The sequence below is a fragment of the Echinococcus granulosus genome (assembly GCF_000524195.1).
Source record: "Echinococcus granulosus chromosome Unknown EG_S00007, whole genome shotgun sequence".
Lineage (NCBI taxonomy): Eukaryota > Metazoa > Platyhelminthes > Cestoda > Cyclophyllidea > Taeniidae > Echinococcus > Echinococcus granulosus.
The window spans coordinates 515,418-535,706 of NW_020170387.1; the positions used below are offsets into that span (position 1 = coordinate 515,418).

At 39.2% G+C, this 20,289-nt stretch overlaps 4 protein-coding genes across 4 annotated transcripts in view; all 4 read right to left on the bottom strand. All coding sequences in view use genetic code 11, as the record gives it.

Annotated features, from left to right (window-relative positions):
* Positions 1 to 6,439: 6,439 nt before the first annotated feature.
* Positions 6,440 to 7,582, bottom strand: EGR_01773 (hypothetical protein; the record flags this gene model as incomplete). The annotated part of the gene is made up of 4 exons (XM_024491022.1): positions 6,440 to 6,565; positions 6,740 to 7,031; positions 7,258 to 7,466; positions 7,550 to 7,582. 4 exons carry the CDS (start codon positions 7,580 to 7,582, stop codon positions 6,440 to 6,442), a joined length of 660 nt encoding a protein of 219 aa, XP_024354478.1.
* A 1,573-nt stretch (positions 7,583 to 9,155) lies between these two features.
* Positions 9,156 to 11,259, bottom strand: EGR_01774 (F-box only protein; the record flags this gene model as incomplete). The annotated part of the gene is made up of 4 exons (XM_024491023.1): positions 9,156 to 9,236; positions 9,271 to 9,477; positions 9,513 to 9,560; positions 11,128 to 11,259. 4 exons carry the CDS (start codon positions 11,257 to 11,259, stop codon positions 9,156 to 9,158), a joined length of 468 nt encoding a protein of 155 aa, XP_024354479.1.
* A 2,648-nt stretch (positions 11,260 to 13,907) lies between these two features.
* Positions 13,908 to 14,605, bottom strand: EGR_01775 (hypothetical protein; the record flags this gene model as incomplete). Its single annotated transcript, XM_024491024.1, has 2 exons — positions 13,908 to 14,104; positions 14,188 to 14,605. The coding sequence occupies 2 exons, from the start codon at positions 14,603 to 14,605 to the stop codon at positions 13,908 to 13,910; spliced, it is 615 nt and encodes a 204-aa protein (XP_024354480.1).
* A 1,029-nt stretch (positions 14,606 to 15,634) lies between these two features.
* The window catches only part of EGR_01776 (Beta-adrenergic receptor kinase), a gene marked incomplete at both ends in the record, with an annotated part of 29,722 nt that continues 25,067 nt past the window's right edge, over positions 15,635 to 20,289 (bottom strand). Inside the window, 4 exons of the mRNA XM_024491025.1 lie at positions 15,635 to 16,033; positions 16,147 to 16,263; positions 16,998 to 17,471; positions 19,875 to 20,037. Of these exons, the coding sequence (XP_024354481.1) occupies positions 15,635 to 16,033; positions 16,147 to 16,263; positions 16,998 to 17,471; positions 19,875 to 20,037 (1,153 nt within the window). The remainder of the gene's footprint in view (positions 16,034 to 16,146; positions 16,264 to 16,997; positions 17,472 to 19,874; positions 20,038 to 20,289) is intronic.

Sequence of the window (20,289 nt, forward strand, 5' to 3'; positions counted from 1 at the left end):
TCTGGGATTTAACCATTTTTTTTGTCATTGTGAGGGAAGCCTTCCGCACGCAAGCATTGGCGTTACATAAAAAAAATTGGAGATTGCAGGACTACTACTGTAGCTTGAATAGAGCGTGGTGAGCATTTTGATGAACGTTACAAGCATATTCATTGCATTCTCTCTGCAAATATACGTTGTTGAACCCTTCCCTACCTAACTAGGATATTGAAATCGTTTTCAAATGTTGGCAATTCAGATATGAACACGGAAGATTGGTTTTTTTATGGGTAAATTATTAGCTTCCCCTCATTCGTGAACAAATTTAGCAGCATTGATACACCGAAAATGGAGTTTGTCTGGGAACCAGTGCAGACACACCGACTCCTACACTTTTGTTAGGTACTGAAAATGTTGTGTAAATTGTTTCAATTCCTGAAAATGCGAAATAAAACTCCTGTCTATTTTGATCTCACTATATAACTGGGCTATCTTCATATCGGTGTAGTTTCAAATCGCTAACGGGTATTCGTCGTAGATTATACCTAGTAACCTATGTCTGGTATGTAATACGTTGGTTGTTTAGCTCCTAATTTTGGTAAAGGGACCACGTTGGGTCTCCGCCATTGCACCGTCGCCGGGTGGGCCTGTCTCTGGACCATGTCAGTAGCGCCAAGCCCCACTCTATGTCGAATACATACATATACATTCTACCCGAGTATAATGCCTTCTTTCTTTTTCGGAGAAGTCTCGAGGCGCTACAAGCATAACATACTTATAGTCAGATCTATTGATAGCCGAAACATCCCAACTTGCAATAAATCCCAGGCAGATTTCGTTAGAAAATTTTAAAATGTTTACCTATTTATGTTTTGTTATATCTTGCATCAGACAGAAAAGCTACATAAACGAGCATCTTTTAACCTACCTGACTATAAAGAGTACATAAAATGGAACACAGCTTCACTAAGACAATCAAACCTGCAAGACAATATCAATCGTTTAGCTAAATCATAGAATACTTTCATGCATTACTTTCAACAAAATGCTTATTTATTTGCAGATGGTGTGTTGAATAACACCAAAAATGGCAAGTTAGAATTAATACTGCAACTGGCAAATCGCATTTACTGTCTTGTCTCAACTTTAGTTCTGTACTTCTTCTGGCCGTTCCATACCATGATTTATTCCGTCACGTAAACGCAAGAGTCGGAGATGGTGGGTGAATCACTCAAAGCCAGGACTCTACATTATTTTGCAACGCTCACGCTATTTCCTATCTTATCTACCGATGACAGAATTTTCAATCCTATTGGGTCTAAAACTTGAATAGCCTAAATGCAATTAAAATGTTATTGCCCGATTTCAATGGCCTATTAGACAGTGCATATTGTCGGTTGAAGTAAAGGCATGTATGTGTAATAAAGGTACTGAACTCATAAGAAGTGTCGATTAAAAACACAAAAAAGTGAAACATGTTTTCTATTATGATTCATAATAAGACTGTCAGAAATCCTAGCAGGAAATAGGTAATTTTTACGCATGTCGTGTCGATTTTATTTAGTATCTCACAACGTAAAACTCACACACTAACCACTTTCGGAGGATTGTACAAAACAGAGGACTGATTCAATGTACAGTCGTGAATATATCTCATGTCCAGCGCGAAACGGTTTGAAGAGGACAAAACAATGATGATGATGGAGCAAAGATGTGGTCAGCCTCAATATTTCCTATAATATCAGTGCATTTCCGTGACGTCTTTTAGAGTGTGAGCCTTTCTAAATTCAAAGACCTTGAGCAGTTATGGAAGTAAAAGTGAAATTGAAAATAAGAGGAAAGTCCGACAAGCTTGTCACTGTCATATTAGCAATGGCTCGAAATAGTACGGAAGAACATGTGTGAGTGGAGCACAGAAGGACGGGGTGGCAACCCGCATAGCCCGAAGGCCATCCTGCAGAGCAGAGGTATGATTTACGGGGACCGAAAGCCCTACGTGGTACAGCACACTGTTAAACTAAGTATTTGATCACTTTCTATCCGCATCTCGCAGTTTTATTACACAGCTCATTCCATTCATGCTCAATAGCAATTGATGTGTTAAAATAAGTACCGTCTCTTTAAATGAATTGGTCTAAAAGGCTTATAGCCATCGAATTAAAAAGTCGAAGAAATCAGTTCCACTTCACTTCTTGGAACTTGTGTCTTACAAAATTAGTAAATAATAGCAAATTCTTGAAAAGCGATATTCTTATTTGCTGCATGAAGTTGTAGTGCTTGCTCAAATAGAATAAACCAGGAAATTGTCGTTGTTGTTGCTGTTGTACGTTATTACGTGCACAAAGTACAAAATATCAAAGGCAGCATATATTAAGTGAATTAATAAAAAAGGTGAAAGAACTCTAATATTTTCTTCATGAAGAACACCTGGTGCTGTTGAAACTAATGCTGTGAAGTACAACATTGTTGACAAAATGAAAATTCACGAAGTACCTCAAAATCTACTCAGCCAATTTTATCTAATGCGAAGTTGAACAGCCTAACTACAGGCATGGATTCAAATGCTTATTTGTCAATGAGAAGACTCTGCTGCGTCGGTTAACCTTCTGATGAAAACAATTTGCTTATTCTATTGCTCGGAACCGTTATTGTAGTGATCGAGACGAAGGTCTGACAAACTGCGAATTGAAGGAGTTTAGAGCAAAACCGATGTGTAAGTAAAAACTTCCCCCCAAAATGTTGCTTATTTCAAGATCCACTGATTCTTTTTCTGCAACCGTTTTTAAAAAGGAAAGAAAATGTGTCTGCAAAGATAAAACTGGGCAAGCTAGACTTCCTGCATTAAAAGCGTTATTACTAAATTCGTCAAAATGGACTCAGCAGAGACGGGAACCTCGGATTCACAATAAGTGCTTGTAATGGACTTGCAAAAATACAGAAGCATATATAGTCGTAAATACAGTAAAGTATATTGTCATGCTAAATGCTAAATGCGATGATGCAATAAGTTAAGACAACGACCCGAATAAGAATGTACAGATACATTATCCAGTAAGGTTCAATATAATTACATCAATTTTGTAAGTCCCTTCCTTCTCTTAATGGTGAAATCGCATAGCTACTTGAGCTCAAATTCACTCTGTAGTAAACAGAACTTCACGTTCTAACACAAATAGGGACAATTGTTTCTTTTGGTTTAATTGTTTAATCCTTAAAATACATTTGATGATATTAGCTCATGATTGTAATTTTAGTTTTGGCCTGCTCATGTTTTATTTATAGAATGTTTATTTGATACTTAAAAAAAAACAAAGGATTAGGTGATGCTTATTACCTATTGTTTTAAGCTCTCTTTATCATTATAGTTTGATGTACGAGTGCTACAAATAAACAGTCTGCAGTTCACTCCTTCAATGTCTATCAAGCAAAGATGGTTGGATCACATCAGTCATAACTCACTCCATCTCATTACATCACTTTCCCGTCATGAAAATTATGACACGTCATCACCGCAACCTCGATCTGGCCGTTAAAGTTCCTTCGTAAGATCTAATTTGAAAAGAACACAGTATCCACGTACTATTTTGGCACCTTGGCAGTTCCGGTACATCTCCATTGTTAAGGGCGCTTGAAGTTATGCCGGAGTTAGCGACTCATCTCCGATTCAGGACTAAATGTTACTACAACCTTAATAACTTATCCAACCGATTGTTTGCTATTGACAAGGTGTGCAAATTTCTTTTTTTCTGCGTGACCTAGGTCACTGCAAATAAGGTGCCTTTCTTTTTACTTCCAAATACTAAGAAATCTACATTGAAAAGTTACCTTAAAACCAATTTGTTGTTCCAACAGCCCAAAGTTTTTTAACGTAAGTACCAATTTGAAATTAATTTAATTTGGATTCAACAGGAATGTGGTACTAATAATCCAATTTGATGGCATGATTGTGGAGGTGCTTGACAAAGCGAAGCACTTGAATGCCGCAAAATACGGTGAGTGGACCGAGTTAAGAGGTGACGAGTATGATTTTTAGGTTAGATTGCTCATGTATCAGAAAGTATAGCTATTGAACCATTACCATACTTGAGAGTACTCATGTTAACCAACAGGCGAAGAAAATAATAAGTGAAAAGTGTTTTTGGTGATACAAAGTTTGCATTCAGCTTAAATTGTAAATAAACATCAAGAATGTCGTTAGCTTAGAGCATAAACAATACCTATTAGTCTCTACCCTAAGATTTCATGCTCACCCTGCCTATAATTTCCCAAAGGTCAATCGTGATTTTGATTGCCCTCGTAAAGACGAACCGATTTTTAATTATTAATCAGTATGTATGCTGAAGTCGAGTAATGCATGGCAAAATTTTCATTGCATTATAAACCATAATCTAGTTGTGAGAGATTTCGCTGAATTTTTTGTTGTGCCGAAGGGATATGCTGGAGGGTGTTGGAACTTTTGCTTTAACAGTAACTCTTATAATTTAGATGCACCTTGATCGCACATGAAGCACAACAACTCCTTAATTTGCTTTTATTTAGTTCCTTAGCATAAATGCTCCTTTTACTGAAACAACTCGGGACAACTAATTATTATTAGGACGGTTAAAACAAACCTCTGTATTATGCTTTGTATTCATCCATTAATTAATCACAATGTCAATATTCCATTAAAAATGCAACACTAGAAAATTACAAGAGTTACACAAAACCCTAAGTTAGAAACAACACTCTGCGATGAGGTCCAATTGAACTTCTTTGATCATACCGGGGTCTGTGGCCACGGAATCAGCATTTCAGACTATCACACACTTGAGATGCCTATAGTTGGCAAATCTCGTGTGCCACTTAAGATTGTGAAACGTCTTCGATGGTGCCATACTTTACTAACGCTATGATGGTGTAAAGATATGTGGACAGGAATCGCGTAATAAAAATCACGTTTCCTTGAAAGTTAGCGGCTCAAAAAGATGAGTATGCGCGTGGAACAGTATCTGGGTTTTCGGGACATGAAAAATCAGGTCGTACAACTTTATTCCCACCCTATTTTTTTTGTCATTTGGGTATTTTAATTCTAGCAATTTCTAACTTATGGTGATTTGTTTACCACTCAGTTGCATTTATCTTGTTGCCAGCAGCTCAATTTCATTCCAAAGGAAATGCGTAACTCTCTAGAGGTCACCAAGATCATCGCCCATGGCGCTATGAGTGCTGTGCGATTAAAGGAAGACGAATATGATTAAATTACTAAATCTCGATGCAGTATCCATATTTTTTTATACGTTAACAATAACTAAACCCTAATCTTGTGGATTGAGTTGGAATATGTATGCCCTACCTTCAGTCTACAAGCATATGTCTCTCAAGCTGACAGAATCATCATTCCACTTATTTTATTATCCTCTTCGATGCAAGCGACTAGAGAATTGTGACAGTACAAAGTATTTTGATCAGTAAGATGTCGGATATGCAAGTGACCTGAGTCGATTAACCACTCTCAGAAGACGGTCATACCACAATTCAGGTCGTTCACATTTGAATTTTGCGGAAACTCTACAAGAGGACAGAGATCCCAGAGATTGTTTCGAGATGGGTATTAAAAATTTTACGGCGAAAATACTCCCAGCTCCATTTCTTAAAGATAAGGATGAAAGAGGAATATTAATTAATTGGAGAAGTAATTCACTTTTTACACATTATAACTTAAAAAACTGGTGGAATGCATCGATATATCAATGCTTTGCTAAATATGAGAAATACCGAGAGGACTGACATCAATGAGCCACAGCATATCTTATTCCCATCAGATTTAATGCCTCACACCCTTGTTTCAAGTTTTTCTACATTAATAGCACTTTCTGAACAATCACATGGGTATTCTCGGGCGTTCTTTTCCCCTGTATTGCGTCTCAATCTGTACAGGTTGAAACCTTATAAAACAAGTATTTGAATTCTCATGATTCCTTTTGTTGGCATTTTGGATGTTGTAAATTATTTATGCCTTCTTATAGCTTCATCAAATGCAAGTTTTTACTGGCGAATACCTTAAAGCACAAGCTCTCAAACCATCACCTCCATTGATATCCAGTGGTGCACAAGCTCCTCATTATCACTCAAATATACTTAAAACGCTCTTTTACATTTTAACGAATAACTACATAAACCACTACCAGCACACCCTCTGGCAAAAGACATATGACCTTACTCAAATCTAATTAGTAAGCATACATTTGATCTTATACATTTAAGGAATGATAGTCTAACAGATGCACCCACTTTCTATTTCTGTTAACCACAATACAGCGTTCTCAGTTTTCAAGATTCAGATAGATATATGAGATATAAATGTGTATAAATTCATCTATTAATTACGGATCCAGAACTTATGTTTCCATTAACACCAAAATTTCTGCAGTAAGTAAACTGATACAGTACTGGTCAGAAACGGCAAATATGACTCCCTCTACGTTGGTACATCCTTGATTAAATCAAATATTGCATTTTCTTTCCCTATATTGTAGGTTTTCTCCGGTTGTTCTTCAATCTTCCCAAATTTGTATGGTGGAGGAGTTGGGAGGGCTTTAACGGCCTATAAAATAAAGTGAATTTTATCAAGTATTCGTTCATTAGCCACACCATCTTTAGCACATCTAATCCTTTACATTAATGACTCTCAGAAAACTACAAGCTTACTGTCACTTATAACGTTTACTTATAGAGGAGTTCCGTGCTTTCCAATAGGAGAGAAAGAAAAATGACCAACCTTGGGTGATAGTGGGACAAATTCTTGATCATAAGAAGCGTTAACTATTGCTGTAGGAGCCTTTGGCTGTGGTTTTATTGATTTTTGCTGATGTAGACGTTCCACATTACGGATGATATCCAGAATCGGTGGATGACAGGTGGCCGAATTTCTCTGACGTTCCAAAGGCGCTGATAGTCGCTCAGTGACCGCGGCAACCCTCGCTCTGTTGTTAGTTTGTCGCACCAAGGTTCTGTTAAAGGGCCTCTTAGAACTCATATGAGACTCATTCGAAAGCTTCGTGGAAGGTAACCTAAAAATACTACTTTTAGGAAGGATAGTTTTAAAATTTGGCATTTCTAAATATCTTTCCACTGTAAGTGGTTAATATTACAAAGTCGGCTGCTAATTCTTGGATTTATTTGGCTTAAGTCGATTCTAAATACCACCCCATGCCCAAAACTTCTTAAATGGCTTCTCATTAAACTATTTTTACTTTTAAGATTTGCAGTATAAATAGGCATCAATATTTTACGAACCCCTCAAGTGACTTTGAGACCGCTGAAAATTGTCGGCTACTCCGAGCATTTCTTGGCGTATCTGACGTCTGACGGTGCTGAGGACTCCAATGCACTTGACTGCGCTCAAGAGGGGTTTTCTGTCCTTTTGATTGCTTTTTCTTATTTTCAGCCGCTCTTTGCTCATCTAGCGCCAGCCTCTTTCGTATTTTTTTCAACTCTGATTTAAACTAAAACAAGTGAAATATACGATCTACTTTTAAGAAACTCTGTCAGCATTCTACTAACGGTACAATCTTTAAAAAAAACTTACTTGAGGTGAGCTATCGAGGCGTAAGTTTAACATGTTTTCTATGTATAGTTGCTTATAGGCACCGGATTCTGGTTGTGCTAGGACGTTTGGAAGCTGCCAGCCCAACAAAAGACACTTTGGAGCCCAAATTGAATTGGATTCGCATAAAATTCTCCAGTAACACGAGACCTAATCAGAAACAAGTTTTACATAGTTACTAACACGCTGTAAGCCTGCTCACACTTTAGCGTAAAGCAACACCAAAACTGTCAGTCAAATGTTTACATCCACGAAGATAAGTAAAAACTTACACTTAGTAATTTACCAAAGCAGACTAAAGTATTGAAGTATGTCATTGACTTCACGTACTTAAAGCTCCAGAAAAACAAAATTTGCTTTTTCATATAATTTTTATAATATCCTACATGTTTGGGGACATATTTAACTATATGGGCTGTTCACTCCCAGTAATAAGTACCCTCATCAGGACTGGATGACCAGAAGACTACACTTTTGGACCATCACCCTTCCTCTATGTAAGAAATACGACCCTTTTATATTGCCATGATTTGCGATGGCTTCAAGAAAGGTTTGATGGGCTAAATTGATAAGAGCAGCAAATGAACTTGATCCGAAGGCAGCCATCTCGACTTCTTTGGCTAATTTCAGAAAATTAGGATTATAAATTAAAAAAGGCGTCTAATTCGGGTATCTAAATTAGCAAATTTTTGATAACAGGAAGGTTACAAAAGACTATCTACAATAGGTGTTTATCCAAACTACTTTTAAGAAAGAATTAATAAATTTGACAGGACCAGACATAAATGACTTGAATTCATTCATTGTAAAACCATCCATAGCACTTATGAAAAACATGCAAATAACTAGTCGAATTTTCTTACTGTCCTGTCTTTAATGGTTGAATGGTGTCAAGATAGATAGTTGTGAGGAATTTAATTGAGAACAAATTAACAACAAGAAAGGGTTATAAGAGATGGGCCTCATGAAGCCACCCTAAAACAAGTTTAGATTAAATGGGTAAATTTTATTTTAATGCTCTACAAACGGAAGTTAAAGATAGAGTGTGCTTATTGTAGCGTATTTCTCGGTCCATCGCAGTAGGGAATATTAGTGCAATATTTTGCTCGCAGCGCAATTTGCAAGCTGGATGAAAATACGGATATAATGGAAGTAGTGTTGGGCTTCATTGACGTTGGGGTCAAAGTCTTTTTGCTTTCATAAATATATGGTGGCTGCCTTTACTTGAAACACTGGGGTTTGTGAATGGAAAACGAGGGGGCCAGGAACTTTCCTCAAGAAGACAGAGAAGCCATATCGTAGCTGATGTCAACGAGATTTCCAGTCCATGATTTGAACTTTCACCGTACGCACATAGCTAGATAGTCATGCTTGTGATTAGCAGCCTATTTTTTTACATTAACAAATTTAGGCTTTATTGGGGTTTTAGGAAAGGCCTGCCTCAATTGCTCATTTGTTTAAAGATCAATACGCTACAAAACCAACATCCGAAAATTCACATTAAACTGCCATCTACAAATCAAATGCATACTATGTCTGATTTTATTTAACTTTTGTTTCTCTTGTCATGAGGCCAACACACATGTATCTATGCATTTGCTCCAGCTATGCCTATTATTATGTTATTAGTTAAACGTGTGTTAATTTTAGGCATCTGAAATATGTTTGACTAAAAAGGCTAAAGAGATGCAAAAGATTCTTACCTGAGCTGCTCTACAAAGACTACGAGGGTCCAAAAAAGAGAATATGTAGGTAGAAACAATACGCGGCAAAATTCTCGTGAAATCAATGGCAGTTTCCGGAACAATTGATTTGACAATTTGATAGATTTTCTTTCGCTCACTTAAAGAAGTAGTGAATAACAATTTTGTAAGTAATTCAATTTTTTCACTCGACGTCCACTGAGAAAACTGTTAATGTTGTTTAAACTGTATGAATTTATTACCAAATAACATACCCATTTGCATATAAGCATTGATCTCTCTTGAGTTAGCTAAACCTGTTACGAAATTTTTTATCCTTACAGTATGAGACACTTTTGGGCGCGAAAGAGGGGTCCAGCAACTGTTGATAAAGTCGTCATATGAATGACCTGGGACATGGGTCTTCTTCATTTTGAAAAAATCGAGACGCTATTAAATGCTAAGCGGCCAGTTAAAACAAAATAACAAACCTTGCAATTTGGCAAGTGGCTAGTGGCATTTACTTATTGTATTTAGCTGGGCCGAATTTTGGCTTTCCGCGTTTGTTAAATCGTTGGGTCACGAGTAGTCTTTCTAAATAAAAGGTTGATAAATCTATGATCGTTAACAGGATCACTTACCTTTGTGCCCCTTAAATATCAACTTGTTAGATATTTGCTATTCAATTGTCATTACAAAATTTTGACAAGCTTAAGTGGCAACCGATTGGCATGATGACTAAGCTTATGAACACTAAATTGAGGCTTGCATGACCTTCCTTTGCATATCTGTCCGTAAATTTATATATTGGGAAGCTTGAATCCTCTCTCGGATTCATTTTTCACGTGTAGCCAAATGGGGTCTTCCTTGAGGCTTGAAAATCCTTAATGCAAGATTTGCTACAAATGCGTAGAAGGGCTGGGAGGCTACTGCCGCGGCCGGGGGGCCATGTCTCCGAGCTCGGGCACAACCTGTGGAGAACGACTACCCAGTGTGATTAAGCATACACTTAAGCAGTGTATTAACTTGTTACAGATACATTTATTTGTGACTTGCCTCTGCAGTTTCGTGAAACATACTTTACGAACGTCTTAAATCATTCGTGAGCTTCAGTCCTCTAAACTTCGTAATCAACCGCCTAGATGGATTCCGATTTGCAATGAACCATAGTATTATCAACCAGTAGTAGTGTCATGTGTAAGGGAACCCCCCTGTTTTTTGAATGAGGTCGGTGTGGCCTCTTTTTCGGCTTTATTAATTCAAAAGGTATTTCTTTTTGAAGCTATCAGCATATTTTTGGTTGTTTTGTTTCGCCTGACATAATGTGATTAGTTAATATTATTTTGCAGCACCCCGAGACTTTCCTGAAGACAAAAGAAGGCATATATATATATATGACATACAGGAGGGATTAGGGCTACTAGCATTGCCTGGAGTCCATCCCACCCCAGCGAGGTACATGGCCAAGACAAAGTGGCCCTTTAGCAACACCGACAGTTGGACAAGCGACCAGCCTGTTACACTTTGTTTAGCAATTTTTTTATTAATGAGCCCTTGTAAATCTATAGCTAATAAACTGTAGCCTCGAAGTTACAATCACTTAAAGTGCTATGGGAGAGCATATATTGCGAACACACAGATTAGCTGGAGGCCGATGACACGGCCTGGAGTCCATTTCATGGATGGGAATTATAACTTTCAGTTGCTGAAGTACCCATGTAGTTAAGTGTACTCTCAAATGAAATATCAAAACTGAGCATTCATGTTGAAATACACCTATGTGATCCGAAATATTATCTTTCTACCTGATTTTCCGAACAGTTACCACCTAATATTTGCCCGTCGGTTCTTTCTTTGGTACTTAAATCTGGTTTTGACTTTAAACGATTTATAAATATGGGAATTGGAGTAGTAAATGTGTAGTTCAGAAACTACCGTCTTCTTCAGATGTACAAAACACGTCAAACTGTCAAATGTGATTTGATTGGATAAGAAAAATCCATTTAGCATTTACCCGATTCCCAGCTGAGTTGAGGTCATTGTGCCTTCGACTGAGGCCGACTTGAGTCTCTCGAGACATTCCAAGTCTCCAGTGTGGTTCCACGGTAGATGTATACGTTATTTCCTTATTTCCAATAGCTTTGCCAATCTTTGAGATTCGTAAAGTGTCCGTGAGCAGTAATGCCAATTACTCAGGTGATCATTTAAATGCTTCCGAATGCACGCTGCTTTATAGTGTTTTATATTCACATACCATTGAATACCTTCTACCTTTGTACATGAATATCGTTGATGATGCATGAAAACGACCTCATAGGCGTGCTAGGATGGGTGGCATTGAAGAAGTATAAATAAAAATCTTTGCTTTAATCACGAGGATTAAAGCGATCACGCATTTACTTAAATGATATTCAAGTAAATTTGTAAACTGGAGGTGTGAGTATTTTGAAAGGTATGCGGCCAAATGCTCATTAGACGTTACACCCAAATTGATCATTGCCTTCTAAAATGCCAGCAAAAGCGTTAATTTATGCAACACGCAACTGCACCTTTTATTTTGATCATATTCCGCTGTGGGCATGTATGTGCTCTTGTCCTAGATGCAAAACCTTAACGATTCATTTAACTACTCATTTTAATTTCATGAACACTTAATGCTCCGCCTCTGTACTTCCGCCAGGGGGCATGTCCTCTAAACCATGCCAGTAGCCCTTATCCCATTCTGTATATCAATAACACACTTTGCTCTAGCATTACTTCTCCTTCCCTCTTCAGGGAAGTCTCAGGGTGCTGCACTAGATTCTGGTTCATTTACACTACTCAAAATTGTGGTTGAGACTCTTCATTAATTGTTGACATACAAAAAAATCTAGAACTGTACACGAAAATTCAATCATCTTGTGTTGTGGGATGAGAGTTCTTACCTTCGTAAACGTCAAATATGTTTCATCTTGCCAGCCACCTATGATTAGTCGACTTCTTCGCGACTTTTACTTTAAGCTTTGGAGATACGAGGTCAAAATGTAAGGATGCTTAAAAGTGGCGATCTTTTAGCCCCATTAAATGAAATTACGCTGAACACCACACCTCTGAAGTTCCTAAACCTGTGCAGTAAGTTGGCAAAACATACTACTGTTCAACCAGGCAAATAAAATGTCACAAAATGGGATCCTCCTTCCAAATCACTCTAATATTTTAAAAGGAATAGACTCTTTCGTGGAGAGTAGTTCCGCTAAGCGACCATATTCTGGCAGCAACAGTAGAGTAAGCCCTCAACCTAGTGTTTCGGTCATTAGACATGAGATTTACACCTCAAAAGATTACCTAAGTGGCCAGCTAACTACACCAGTTTGCCTTCGTTACAGCCTACTGCGTGTTAGATATCCTTTTTCGAAAGCAAGCTGAGGGAATTACTTTCGCAGAACCTTCGCAAATTGGGAGGTACGGGTCGTAGTTCATGACGTGTTGACCAAATCACCTCAAATGGTCATGTACAAGGCGTAAAACGTTTCGATAAGCGAGAGGCTGGAGGTCGAGACATACATGCAGCGGCTAGGACAACCCATGATCATTAGACGCCTTACGAAGTCCCAAAGTAATCGATCTCGGCGACAGATGCCTCGAAAGCCGAATATACTCATGGGACAATTGCTTGACAAGGTGAATGAAAACTTGCTACCAACATTCCATGGATGATCCAACCACCTGAACACACGATCTAATGCGTGCAAGCTCTAGAGCCAATACCATCAACTAAATATCCGGTTCACTGTTTTAGACTTGAGTGAGCAGCAATGTATGCTGAGAAGCGGGTTAATAAATTCGGAATACATCATGATATACTGCAGCCAACTACGCAAAGTAGAGAACATATCGGCTTGTACCTTGGTGTTGGAAATGTAGTTAAACGCTCCGTTGACGCATCAAACCTGAAACCACTAATTGGAAATGATGTATCAAGGCAAATTACTTATTCATCTCTATAGCACACCGTTAAATGTTCCCATTCGGTTGGAGGAAATGCACATGTGGCCCTATATAAGGAATATTAATTTCGAACTAGTGGGACACCATGTGGCTACCAGCCTGATAAAAGGGAACCTAGAAGTGGCACATCTCCATCGACGGAGAAAATTCTTAAACAAAAGCGCAGCTTTGAAAAGTTGGTATCTTTACGCAAATGAATGCAGATCACTATAAGACGATTTACCTAAGTCCAGAAAAATATCGAGGCGTGCATTGTCTGAGCATTTATCACTTAATTTTCCAGACGGATATACACTTACTACGAGCACTTGTGCGTACAGCCGATCGGATCTTCTAGCCAAATGCCCACGCTATGGGTTCGCAAGCCACGCCTACTCCCGGAGCCAGTCCTTGCGACATTGTAACCTTCATGTCCACCGGGATGCTATTCATGCTGAAACTCCACTTAGAGTAAGTAGCAATCACATCTGAGGTCCCAATGAATTTAGAAAAAGCTAGCTACGCTTTAGCCATCCTACCAAACTATACGAATGCACGCAATGAGTGGACAGCCACATTCATAATTAAGCATATGTGCGTACCAAGTGATCAAACACGAAATCTAGCTCGGAATAAGAAAATAACAATGTATATACAATGAGAAAAATGTACAAAATATTTGCAAGAAAGTGTCAAAGACCATTTTGACGGGTATATTTTTCCAGAAGCGAGACGCAACGTGGTGTTCTGGAAGACTCGCTGCTCCTTGACGCACGTTGTTGAACGCGCAAGGCCAAGGTTTCGTGATAGCTGAGACTTGATGATGTCGACGTTGAAGAAATTCCACTATCACTGGAACTAGCTGTACATCCGCATGATCGTAAACTAGCTAAATCAGAAGAATGCTTAACTACAATACGGTTCTTAATATATTGAAAGACTTAACAAAGTGATGCATACGAAACCACATACCTTGTTTCAACGAATCAGCCAAATATCGCGGCAAGATCGCACACGGTTTTTGAGCACTAGTATACGTAGGGACTGGCAAAGACGTATCATTCACCTCCAGACGGCATTGTGCTGTATCTAAGATCCCCCCTGCTTGAGAAGTAACAAGATGTCCCTCATGCTGAGCTTGATTCGGCGCTTCCATAAGCACTCCGGGTGAACCAACGGCACCACCTTGTAAATTAGACGAGATCTGCTCCTGACTCGCATCAGCTGGCGCCACAGCCGCAAGTGAGTGGAGCAAACCACTATAGGAGTCGAAAGGATAGATGCATGAAGGGTTGGAACATAATCCGGAAAGCGTTCCAGAGGGAACCGACACACTACACAGTGGAGATACGATGCCAGACTTATGGCATACTGGACAGATGTCCTCCATAAACAGCAAAGCAACCACGACCGAAAATCTGCACCTCGCGCTACTAAGAACGATCAAAACAAACATTTACGGACGTTTCCATTATACATCCTCAAAGTTAGGCGAAACAATAACAAACTTAAACGTGTCTAGTGGAGTACAACTTTTGGTTGTGTTATATACACACAGAAGATTGCATGCTTAAGCAATTATTCATAATCAGTATTTAAGCATATTGTTCATTTAAGTGATCGCGCCCGTTTCCAAACACCCCAAAAACAATTATAATTGTTATTTTGAGCCAAAAGCTAAACAAATGCTAAATTTAGGCATTATTTTAGTTGGATACAAAATACTCCCCACTTTAACATGCTTTATGCTCGATGGCTTTTTATTTTACATATACAGTACTAACTATTTGTATTTAAGCATTTTGGCCCAAAGTTGTTAGTAAAAAGCTTTTCATTCTAGTCAATGACACCCCTACCTAGTTTTGTTGTTTGATATGTAGTTTTCCGTCATTCTTTGACTGGTACTCTGGCTCCCTTTATGAGTTGTCAACATCTGACAATTCGCTATTTCTTTGATACTGCATGGTCACACGTTAGCCATCATCAGAATTGAACAAAACTCCCAAGACCACCGCACCCCGTATACGCCTTCTTACTGATGAAACTACGTTGAAATTTTCGCACACTTAAACAGGCTAATTCAAATGGGTTTTGGAATATTCATACAAATGAAACCTAATGTGTGACACCAACCCAATCACTTCTCCAGAAACATATTCTCGAGCACTACGATCATCCTGGTCGTAGAATTAAAAAGACTTGTAGAAGAGCGCTTGATTTATTACACTGGAGAGCGAAAAGGGGCTAATGGGGTGAGAGGGGACGCACAAAAAGCATTGCAGTCTGGTTGGCGGTATGGTTTGACTGTGCACATCTACGTAATTCTCAACTGCGCGTGCAGTGTGGGAGGGAGAGACGCGGTTCTCTACGTCAGACTGTCCATCATCTCACTCATCACCAGATGTTGCCACAGCGCCTCTCAGGCATCATCACGGGAAGATTGGTGGACTTCTCGGGTCTCGCCATCCCCCTCCGCAATGGGCCCCACCATAGATCTGGCAGGCGAGCGCTCGAAGTGACCGCTCATCCCGCCAGAGAGGGTAGTGAAGGAGTAGAGCTTGGTGAGAGACTTCTGTAGCCCCATTGAGGGCACAGAGGTCTGACGCACAAGGCTCTGCGAGCCAACTGACTCGCTAGCAGCGGCGGCTTTGCTCCTAATAGGTGTACGGGTCCCCAACTGTTCTGGAGTGGACGGTCGGGGAGGTGATTCAGCGCCGTACACTTTGTGCGCCTTCTTATTTAAATTTGAAATGAGCTCGTTTGATATTTGGAAGGCTTCCTCTATCTCCTCCTTCCATTGTGTGATAAGAACTTTGTCCTTAAAGAAGCATTGGTTCTGGAATTAGACTGTGCTACACTATTTTTCGTTAACAAAGTGCATATGGTCTCGGTGTGAGGGGTTGAAATTCTAAAGAAATGAGAGATGCTTACACTCGAAGTAATGACGATTTTAGAATCGTTCTTCAGGGTGATTGTCAAACAATTGTCCATTTTATACATTCGCTGGAAATCTCGCGAAATCTCTCGGATATCAACCATAGATATCAGCTAAAAGTCGATGAAAAAAGCGATAAAACTGACTTTGTTGAACAAAATAGACAATACAGCAATTGTTTCAGAGATAAAAGTTCAATTTTGATAAGATAACATTCTTGATAAAAGTGCGCAGTACAAATCCAATTTATTGACGGCTCACTCACATTTTAACGTATTTCCTAATATTTTGCAGGCTAAAATCATGGGCAAGTGATCGTTTGTAGACCAGCATAAAGGTCAACAGCGTTTCAAGGTTCTCAAATCACAATCATACGAGAGGCGTTCAAGTCAAAGAAGGATGCACACTTTTGGAGGCAGTGAGTGGTAACTTCTTCGTTACTAATGCTCGGCGCAGATGTCACAAGCAAGTCCAGACATCGTTCACCAGGACTGGCATTTCGTGAATGGAATGTGGTGACGAAGCTTCTTGTGAACAGAGGTGTAAAGCTCACATGTATTTATTTGTATTTTAAAATGGGCTATCCCAACCGTGATGACATCTGGACCACCACTACAGTAGCCATTCGTAATTTCTAAGTTTACCACAGTAAAGTAGACTGTCCTAAGCCGTCCAAGCTTGATGGCAAATGTTTCTACAACAAGAGCTTTCAAAGCATTAGCGAAAAGGCAAAACAAATCCAAAATACTAGCCGAGGATTATGCAAAATATGTTTTTTCCCAGATAAAACCCTAGATCTCGCTTCAACATGAAGGTTCTGCATGTAATTGTAAAGAAGTCCCCTTACCTCGACTCCCTTTTTGACAACAGTTCCATCTCTCGACTTGCTGTACATCTCAAGCCGATTAGGAAAGAGTCGGAGGAATTTGCGCTGCCATGTCTGGAAAAAGGGCCCCACGAGCTTGAGAATGTCGCCTTCGACAATGCAATCGGAGTTCAGCTGAGTGGAGTGAGGATCGGTGCTGACAGAGATATCTCCTGTGGAACATTCGGAGCTCGAGGTGGACAAGGCTTTCTGACTGGAGGATGAGGGGGTGAAGGGGGAAGTGTTGGATGTGGGGGCAGTAGTAGAGGAGGGAGCGGCGGAGTTCTGTGATCCCTGCTGCTGCTGTTGTTGTTGCAGCTTTGAACGGCGCTTATTTTCAATTCTATCAGTCTCCTGGTTGATCACATCAAAAACCGTCTCTGCTATCTCTAGCTGCCATCGCTCAGACACCACCAGCGAAAAGTTCTTGTAAGGTTCAAGATCACTCTCAGTCAACTAGAGACGGGAGAATGAAAGCAATGCATCAGATAATAAGGGCAGCACCCTAAGTGTCAGGGGTGCATTATTATGAAATGTACGCAGATGCAAAAATAGTGCATCAGTCTATGTCTGACATTTCTTCAAAGCGGCCAATTTTAGAGTTAATTTACCTCACAAATTCCATTGAAAGGATTTTCGCACAGTTTGATACGAACACTTTATGCTATCAAATAGGTTTTTGTAAAGAGAGAACGCTAATATTCCTACTTAAAATTCCACACAAAATCCATGCAGTAGGGGGGCACAGCAGTAATCTTTTTAGCAGTACATTTGAATAATCCATCATCTAGGCATTAATTAAGAAAAGTTCAGTTATTTGCATTTAATTTAAAAAAAACAACAAAGATTGAAGACGTAAGAAACGGGGAACTGGCGATAATGAGAAGCAGCCTTTGAATGAAAATGGGCACATATCCTCTCCTGAGGTCTCTAATTACTCAACCGGTAATGTGCATGAAAAGCCGCTTAGGATGCACGAAGTTTCTTGTACAGCGATGACGCGATAACGAACATGAGCACTTTTACGGAAAGGGTGCAAAGAAATAACAGCTCAAAAAATTGAGAACGCGAAGCAGAGGAAAAAGTCCTAAAATTCGGCATAAGAATTGATATTTCTCTGGTGAAAGATTGGAGGAAAGACTGATTATCACTCCTAGGTTCGGTGAAAGCTTGATAATAAAAAACTGTTAATGCTGAGAGCGAAAAGTAGGTAAATAAAATACCTTGAAAGTAAAAAAAAACCGTTGAGCCAGTAAAGTCGCTAATAATGTGTTAAAGAGCCGAGGTCCAAATAATGCGATGTCATAAAGACGAAAGGATAAACAATTAGAATGCATAAATTTTGTAATGCACGGATTGTATGCAAGCAAGTTCCAAGCTAAAGGTATATTCTAGGACCGGGTTCTCGGTGGCGAATGATCACATACTATTTGCAGGAAAAAATAGCGATTTCTCCCCAACCACACTGCCCGATTCTACCGCCTCACTTATTAATAAAATCTAAGGTTCATCTTGGTGGCAAATTTACAATAGTCATGCCTACAGACCTGAATTAAAATATTTGCATCAAATGTGGATAGCGCAATCATTATAGCATCCATCCAAGTTTCCCGGATTGTACGCATACAGGGCTCAACAAAGTATCATCTTTTTTCTCAAACCCAACAAAAATTGTGAACGCAATCAAATGAACTACTCCGGAAGATGTTTCACTTCTTCACTATTTACAACCTGAAGCTTTTAGCCGCGTCACGACCTGATATGCATCAATATATTTTCTACAACACCATATTTCGAAACCAGAAAAGGGAGGAAAAATAAAGCGCCTTAAAACAAACTTTTTGGCTAAAAGATTTTGAAATTAACATTTTAAGAATATGCTAGACTTGTCATCAAAGTGGGCAGATGGTTTTAAAAGTGCATTTAAAAGGTAGGGAGCCTCCTTTCAAGGATCGTGCAAATGCTTGCTTACTTTAAAGACAGACAAATTGTGGAACAAACTGAATCTAAGGGAGATGACAGAGAATACCATACTTAAAATTAACCTAAGCGTAGTTTGGCAAAGAAGCTCATTTGTCAACCCAGGCATGGTGAATCACGTCATCCGAAACACAACCACCTCAGTGGGTTGCTGAACTCAGTCGTGCCCATTTTTTGTAAAAAAGAACACAAGCGTTACAACGATTTCTAGCTTTACATGATTCATGGGGGCAAGAACTTGAAAACTAGTGATATTTTCTGAAACTACTCATCTATGCTGTGTCTAGGTTAGTGTTAAACATCGCGTTTACAAAAATTGTCATGTTTTTTTTACGACGTCTGAATGCAATTCCCATCGCTGTCCACTAAAGTACAAATGAGAATGAAGATAAATACGTAAGAGGTCTATTTAGCGTGACCTTTGTTTCACAATGGACGCACTTCAAACACGGACACATCCTGGTTACCAGCATTACTTATTCACACGGTCTTGTTTACACTATTTATAACGTGGCTTTTGCCCATCATTTAGAGATGGAAGAGAAAGAAGAGATGCAACCTTAACAGCTAGACAGCAACAACCGACTTGAGAACAAAATTGTTTTCTTGAATAATTAATAAACAAATGGAAAATGCATGGTTTAATGCTTTCTGAGTAGGACGCCCCCGGTTTGCCACTGCCATCAGTAAATGTCGTATTGCATTAAAATGCCGGGTATGAAGCTTATAAAAATAGAAACTATCATGATTCATGCACCAACCCATCTAGCGTAGCGTTTACTCGATCAAAAACGCATTTTTTTAGCTCTCAGTTGGAAAGAAGCTGACTCCAAGAAACTCTTTTGAAGAGCAATAAAGAGGAAGAAGGGGACAACGTACTTTAATATATTTGGTGTCCTCTTCATCAAAGGATCCAATATCGAAGGCATCAGCGGCATTAACTTCGCCACGTGGTGGGATGAGGGGTGGGGGGTACTTGCGGTGGTACACCAGTTGCCAGTCAATGTCTTTGAAAAACTCGTGTTCTCGAACCTCCAAGGATCTGCAATCGAGCAGAAACTGAAGTGAGTCAACGAGGAATGTATTAACGGAGCCGCACCCCTCTTACAGAGTCCGTGAATTGCGCAATTGATTAAATCTCCAAAGAATTAGAAATTTGAATTGAGAACTGCTTTAAAGGGAAATAGGCCTATTTGAGATTCTGATGGAACATTTGGTAACGTGCCCAAAGATTTTATAGAGTACATAATTTGGAGCGTGAGCCTAGATTTTGTTATGACCAAAAGTGACGCTT